We start from the raw sequence: 7,871 nt of genomic DNA, 5'->3' as shown, positions 1-7,871 counted from the left end.
CGATTCCCGACCATGGCGAACATCAAACAGCAAGAGGATTCAGAACTAATGCCCCCACCCTCGTCGTGAGCAGGAATTGAACTCGGGTGGCCGGGTTCGTAGCACAACGGGCGAACCGCTGCGCCACCGCTCCCCACCCTTTCAAACAGATACCCCGTATAGCCTGAACAAACTGTTGGGGAAGGGGCTGTTAGCGAGCACCTATGAAGGTGAGAATAGCACACGAAAGGGTGGGTGGCCAGCACCACACCCAGCCTCCTTTGTCTCCATAGTGGCGATGTTTTTACGCACCGCACCAGATACTCATTTGAGGCTAAGTCGACCTAGGGGAGGTCCATGACCGGTTCAGATAGGCGTCGCTGATGTTGTCCGTGAGCGGGAATCGAACTCGGGTATTCGAGTTCGTAGCGCAATGCGCCAACCACTGCGCCACCGCTCCCCACCCCTCCACCCCACTCGTCACGAACACTGACCCAGCATGGTGGTCAAGTATGGTCTAAACAGCTCCCACAACCAACGTGGCGTCGGGATTCCATAATATATTGGTAACGATGCTGGTGGGTGATGTTAATGAATGATGCTAATGTTCATCATGATTATGATGATGATGGCAATGGTGGTAATGCAATTAATGATGGCGATGGCGCTGTTGTTGATGTTTGATGACTCAATGTTAATGATGATGACGTGGTTTATGTTGTTCATGACAAACAATGATGACAATGATGATGACGGAATCACGCTGCTTTGAATATTAACTCACGAAATCGCGACTGTGAACGTTAAGCCGCAGATAATATCAGCTTCCTCGTTGTAAATTTATGCCTCGTGGCTCAGCAGGTCTATGCCTCCCTCAGCTCTGTCATTGACCACTTGCAAATTAGGGTGTCAAACTGAACCCGGGGTCATCGCTCCCTCTCGATATATATAATCAGTGGTGCTACCGCGCTGTCTGAGACTAGTACCCCGCTCCTTAGAGGGCTCAGTGCTGATGCCTCTGTAGAAGTCTGTAGACAGTTCAAATATCTGCATTGAGTGTCAGATGTTTTCTTTCCTCACCATTGGAGTCTAATCTTGCCAATTTTATAATAATTATTATCGCTAGTTCGTGTGATAATTATAATACACGTTGTAAGAGTGTAGCATATCAACGCAATCGCATCTCAAAGATAAAACTATTGGGCTGATTATCTCAACGACTCTCAGTTTAGCTCTACAGATGAGTTCTGTCCATTAACCACGCCACAGCTCATCGCGGGCAGGTAGGTAGGGGTTTAATGCTTATTGAAGGGAGACCCTAGAGGCAGACTCTCTACCACCACCGACATCTGAGCTCCCAAACGCATAGACGGGCAATGACGAAGCCTCAAGCATCACGGAAGTCCTCAAAGCCGCCAGAGAAAGGAGAGGCGGGAGCTGTTGAATGGAAATGCGAGTGCCCTTGTGCGGATGAACGCAGGGACGTGCAGATGAAAGCACAATCAGAAGAAGTGGAGCCCCAAACCCAATGCGAGAAGTAAGTTAACGTTTCACCACCACCACAATCACCACAACCAAAACCAGCACAATAACAATCACCACAACACCACTACCAACAGCACAGTACCAACAACACTACCACCATAACCACCACGAAAGAAAAATATCCCCCTCATTGCTTAAACAGATTGTTGGCCCAAGTGCTGTTATCGAGCACCTATGAAGGTTGGAGCGGCACACTAGGGACTGGGTGGCCAGCTCCACGCTCGGCCGCTTTTATCTCCCTAGTGTCGATGTTTACAAAAAAATACTCATTTGAGGTTGAGTCGACCTAGGGGAGGACTAGGACCGATACAGATAATCGTCTGTACGAGTAGAAGTTAGCGTGCTAGCGTGCTAACTACCACTCTACCACTCCCTACACCACAACCACCCTCACAACCACCACAACCACAACCGCCATCAATTATCGTGAGCATCAGCCATGATCCATCCACTGCTGGATGAACACCGCCTCGAGTCGGTGTCATCTCTCACGGTGCTTTGTGGAATGTGCTCGCCCGTCGACGAGAACATTTCATTGCTCCGTCTATCAGACGGACATCCTCCCGGACGCGTTCCTGTTCCTTCCTTTGCTTCGTCAGTCCGTGAGGATTTTTTTGACCATCGGCCACCATCAACGATTCGCGAAGATGCATTCCCAAAAAACCGCGCACCACTGACGCACGCTTCGACGTGTCAGACTTGAACTCGTGCGTGCGTACTCTGATCCGCGTGCTCGATATTTTTTTGTTTTGGTCTCTCGATGCAATTCCAATCACGCATCTCTCCATTCATGCACACGTGACTCAGAACCGTATTCATATCCTGTATATTTATTTTAATTAGACATATATATACATATTTGTATACATAAATGTATATATATGGCTACATATATGTATATATGGAATATATGGAAATATGTTTTCGCACCTCCAATGAGCACGGTTGGATCTGTACGGTGCGAAAGAAGTTCAACGTACATAAATGTACCTATATACGTGTCTTAGTATTTAGCGCCTTATATATTTAGGTCCCGAAATCACGGGCTTGCAATTTAACGTTATTTTCGTCGGCGTTTTTGACAATGACGCGAGAATATTTCCACGACCGATTATTGCTCCGACACGTGAACCATGCCTCCAGGTACGTTAAGTGAAGAATACTAAATCAGCTGATTAAAACCAAGAAAATAACTATAAACTATTTATTTTACAAAGTAAGGCCCACTGTGCTGTAGAGGTATTTTCACAAGCGACCTGGCCACAAATGATAGCTCAAACAAATGGCTCATCATGTGGGAATTTATAGCAGCCAAATACTCTAAACGCGTGATTTTTATTATAAATGTGGAGGGAAAACTCGGAGGATCCACAGAAAAATCCATGCGACGACGGGGAGACAGCGAGAGAGGACATGCAAACTCCAAATATACAATAGGCGTCAGGGTCGGGATCGAATCCACGACCTCCTACATACTAGGCGAGGGAGATAACATCTCGCCACCGTGGTGTTGCTGGTGGCAGGGCCTCCCTTCACCACGGGGAGACCTATGGGCCCTCGCTCGGGTTGTATTCGGCCCACTCTTCGACACCAGCCTACCTGATGTCCTGTCCTAACCCATCACATGCGACCAGTCGAACTGCTGGTTGGACAGAGGCCAGGAGGGGGAATAAATACTTTGTAAAAAAAACATGTTGGTGTTCAGCTGCCGCATCGGGAGAATCGCAACGACTGCAGCATCCCTCGATTAATTTCATTGTTTGCGTCGATGAGCCTCGGATGAGGGGCGAGATTCAAATGAAATCGCAACGGCCAAACACTCAAATAACATCTTGGCGATGTTTTTATATCACCCATAATTGGTGGCATTGGAGATACTGGTAAGTTTTCATCAAAGCATAAAACGGAGTTACTGCGTGCGCGAGACGAATCGCTGCCCCAGTGGTCAGCCAACTGCCCTGTGAACCTGGTGACCTCAGCAGCACCAGCATACATATTGAAACATGCTTAGCTTTCAGGATCAGGGTGATTCGATCGTAGGCGACGAACTAAAATTCATCCATAAAAACAATTACGCAATAAAAACCGACCCTCTTATATTGAGAATTGATAGCCAACCAGTTTCTGGCAAAGCGACGCAATGCCCCAGAATGCGTCGCTCAAGCTGCTTGAGCCACCGTCGTCTGGGATCAATGTCGCAGAGGTTGCCATCGCTCCGGACTCGGCGACAGGAGATGTCAAATTTCCTCTCAGGCATGGGTGAGCATCGGTCACAAAGTGGCATCTTCCCCAGCCCACGCTGACCAGAATGGTCACGCATGGTCTTCCTCTCCTTGCCTCTTTGTGCAATGCCCAGCGTCCACCGATCCAGTCTCCTTTGCGCAGTTATCAGAGGGTTGTTTTGTTGCCCTCCTCTCCATTTGCTCCGTCAACGTATTCTTCCTATTGGCAAGGAATATCGTCGATTAAAGCTCTGAAGTTATTCTACTGAATCTAGCACGTGCAGACTTTTGCGACCACTTATCGTGCTTCGTAATAGATTTTCGGGTCAGATCACACGTGTAAAATCTCGTGCAGCAAAGCTTCCTCCACCTAACGCAACCGATTAATAAAGTTGTTACGTAAACAAATGTTCCAATGCATTACTGCAGCTTCAGCAACAGCAGCAGCTGATGTCGGAGAGCAATTTCGCGACACAACATTCACTGTGACTCGACCGAACATCTGTTTCCACCTTAGATCCTGGGACAGGTTCAACATTCGCCCAGACATCGATGAGGAGGAGTCTTCGACTCGGGGTCTTCGGGTTCTCAGGTTTATCCTCCTGGCACTGCTCTTCCTCGCCGTGTTCGGAACGGCGGTGCTCAGCAAGGTGAGGAGGAAGGAGGAGGAGGAACTCCCTCACCTCTCCCCAGCCTCACCTCACAGCTGCACCATCTCCAGATTCGTTTCCCACACCTCCGATTAGCACGGTTGGCTACTGATAGAGGGAAATAAGCTCAACATACATACACACATGCCCTCGATATTTAAAAAATATATATTGATAAAAAATGTTACTAGGTAAAGCTCACTGAGTTACATAGAAAAAAATTTCATCAGCAACCTGGCCACAAATGATAGCTCAACTTAGTGATGTATCATCATCACTTGGAATGTATAGCAGTCAAATACTCTGAACGCGTAATGCTGATTCTAAATGTGGAGAGAAAAATCGGGGGATCCAGAGAAAAATCCACACGACCACGGGGAGAGAGAGACCACGCAGACTCTAAATATAAATTAGGCATCGTCAGGGACGGGATCGAACCCACGAGCTCCCATGTACCAGACAAGCAAGATAACATCTCGCCACCTCAACCCTCACATCGTGTTCATGTAGTCGGCATCTCAATTGCTATTAATCTTAGTCTCATCGACAACAACCTGTGGGACATCTCGGTCTGTGGGTTTTATTGTATTCTGGAGGCATTTTTTTATCATGACATGAAATACTTTGCACTGCCCTCACCATAACCGCTGACACAGCAATGCCTTTCAGATGTTGGGGATGCACACAGGCACACCCGTGTACACAGACGAGATATATCTCACTCAAGCCATGCTTGATTAATGAGGTTGTCACTGAACAAATGTGCAGCCAATCAACGTGTATTACTGCTTCAGCAGCAGCAGGAGCATTGATTTATTGATTGACATTGAGCACCATTGGTGTGGTTGTTGTTGTTCGAGAGCGATCCACACACATTCACCAACTGGGTATGGACGTCTCGCTGGGAGTCACAGCCATCATCATCAGGCAGTTGCCAGAAATCTGAGGAGGGTTAACTGCACATTTATAGCGAGCAGTGTGCCACACGCTAGATTCGCGTTATAGCTGGAAGTCTGTCACGTGCTAGACTCGCGTCATAGCAGGTGCGCGGTGTGCGCTTAACGAAAAACGTTCCATGAAGTAAAAATTGCGTGAAAGCGGGAAACGTGGGGAGTGAACACCGCTCGTTCAACGAGGATTCCCTACATTGATAGGATGCGCAGTGTCGTGACGCTTTTTTCTGTCTGGCGTGCGCAATGTGGTGGAACACAGCTGAGTCTGGTGTACTTGGCCGAGATGAAGAGGGTCGCCAGGCAGGCCGGCGAGCTCGACCAGAACCAGTTCTATTCCTGGGTCCTCGCCTTCGTTCTCGTCATCCCCAACATCTTCAGCTCCATCCGCTGCGGCCTCCGGCTCGCCTTCAAGAATTCCGATGTCTCCAATCGGAAGATGATCGCTCTGGTAAGATTCAGAGAGAGACAGAGACGGACAGAGGTCAAGGCAAAGGTGCAGTCTTGAAGTTGCTCTGTCAACGCCTCCAGCATAGGGAGAGTGACTCTAAGAGAGTCCCTTCTCATGGGTGTGTTGCCCTACTTGTCCACGCTGCGAGCCCATGTCTAATCTACAGTGAGGGAAAAAAGTATTTGATCCCCTGCTGATTTTGTACGTTTGCCCACTGACAAAGAAATGATCAGTCTATAATTTTAATGGTAGGTTTATGTGCACAGTGAGATACAGAATAACAACAAAAAATCCAGAAAAATGCATGTCAAAAATGTTATAAATTGATTTTCATTTTAATGAGGGAAATAAGTATTTGACCCCCTCTCAATAAAAAAGATTTCTGGCTCCCAGGTATCTTTTATACAGGTAACAAGATTAGGAGCACACTCTTAAAGGGAGTGCTCATAAGCTTGTTACCTGTATAGAAGACACCTGTTCACAGAAGCAATCAATCAATCAGATTCCAAACTCTCCACCATGGCCAAGACCAAAGAGCTCTCCAAGGATGTCAGGGACAAGATTGTAGACCTACACAAGGCTGGAATGGGCAACAAGACCATCGCCAAGCAGCTTGGTGAGAAGGTGACAACAGTTGGTGTGATTATTCGCAAATGGAAGAAACACAAAAGAACTGTCAATCTACCTCGGCCTGGGGCTCCATGCAAGATCTCACCTCGTGGAGTTGCAATGATCATGATAACAGTGAGAAATCAGCCCAGAACTACACGGGAGGATCTTGTCAATGATCTCAAGGCAGCTGGGACCATAGTCACCAATAAAACAGTTGGTAACACACTACGCCGTGAAGGACTAAAATCCTGCCGCGCCCGCAAGGTCCCCCTGCTCAAGAAAGCACATATACATGCCCGTCTGAAGTTTGCCAATGAACATCTGAATGATTCAGAGGACAACTGGGTGAAATTGTTGTGGTCAGATGAGACCAAAATGAAGCTCTTTGGCATCAACTCAACTCGCCGTGTATGGAGGAGGAGGAATGCTGCCTATGACCCCAAGAACACCATCCCCACCGTCAAACATGGAGATGGAGACATTATGCTTTGGGGGTGTTTTTCTGCTAAGGGGACAGGACAACTTCACCGCATCAAAGGGACGATGGACGGGGCCATGTACCGTCAAATCTTGGGTGAGAACCTCCTTCCCTCAACCAGGGCATTGCAAATGGGTCGTGGATGGGTATTCCAGCAAGACAATGACCCAAAACACACGACCAAGGCAATAAAGGAGTGGCTCAAGAAGAAGCACATTAAGGTCCTGGAGTGGCCTAGCCAGTCTCCAGACCTTAATCCCATAGAAAATCTGTGGAGGGAGCTGAAGGTTCGAGTTGCCAAACGTCAGCCTCGAAACCTTAATGACTTGGAGAAGATCTGCAAAGAGGAGTGGGACAAAATCCCTCCTGAGATGTGTGCAAACCTGGTGGCCAACTACACTAAACGTCTGACCTCTGTAATTGCCAACAAGGGTTTTGCCACCAAGTACTAAGTCATGTTTTGCAGAGGGGTCAAATACTTATTTCCCTCATTAAAATGCAAATCAATTTATAACATTTTTGACATGCGTTTTTCTGGATTTTTTTGTTGTTATTCTGTCTCTCACTGTTCATATAAACCTACCATTAAAATTATAGACTGAACATTCCTTTGTCAGTGGGCAAACGTACAAAATCAGCAGGGGATCAAATACTTTTTTGCCTCACTGTAAATTATATTTCTATAGAGCGCCTTCTCCCAATGCACTCTATGACGTAGTTTACATAACGATGACAGAATGGAATTATCTAGTGAACAATGGCGTGTTACAAGGATTGAGGAATGAGTGAGAGTGATAGAGGCGTACTTCGAGATAATGGAAGAGCTTTCTAAAAAAAAGGGATGGAGTAGAGGGGCGAGGGGAGGGAAGAGGAGGCGAATGGGTCACCACGGTGGCGAGATGTTATATTCCTCGCCTAGTATACAGGGGGTCGTGAGTTCGATCCGGACTCTGACACCTGTATATTTGGAGTGTGCATATTTTC

The 7,871-nt window shown here is 47.3% G+C and overlaps 1 protein-coding gene across 2 annotated transcripts in view; it reads left to right on the top strand.

Annotated features, from left to right (window-relative positions):
* Positions 1-971: 971 nt before the first annotated feature.
* The window catches only part of LOC133359701 (chitin synthase chs-2-like), a 42,139-nt gene continuing 35,239 nt past the window's right edge, over positions 972-7,871 (top strand). For both annotated transcript variants that reach the window (XM_061578220.1, XM_061578219.1), the window contains exons 1-3: positions 972-1,516; positions 4,264-4,396; positions 5,609-5,797. In XM_061578220.1, coding sequence (XP_061434204.1) covers positions 1,356-1,516; positions 4,264-4,396; positions 5,609-5,797 — 483 coding nt within the window. In that variant the 5' untranslated portion in view covers positions 972-1,355. The remainder of the gene's footprint in view (positions 1,517-4,263; positions 4,397-5,608; positions 5,798-7,871) is intronic.

This window comes from Lethenteron reissneri, chromosome 65 (genome assembly GCF_015708825.2).
Source record: "Lethenteron reissneri isolate LAM-NWPU_2019-01 chromosome 65, ASM1570882v1, whole genome shotgun sequence".
Taxonomy (NCBI): domain Eukaryota; kingdom Metazoa; phylum Chordata; class Hyperoartia; order Petromyzontiformes; family Petromyzontidae; genus Lethenteron; species Lethenteron reissneri.
Note: the sequence above shows the minus strand (reverse complement) of the source record. Positions and strands in the feature narration are given on the sequence as shown.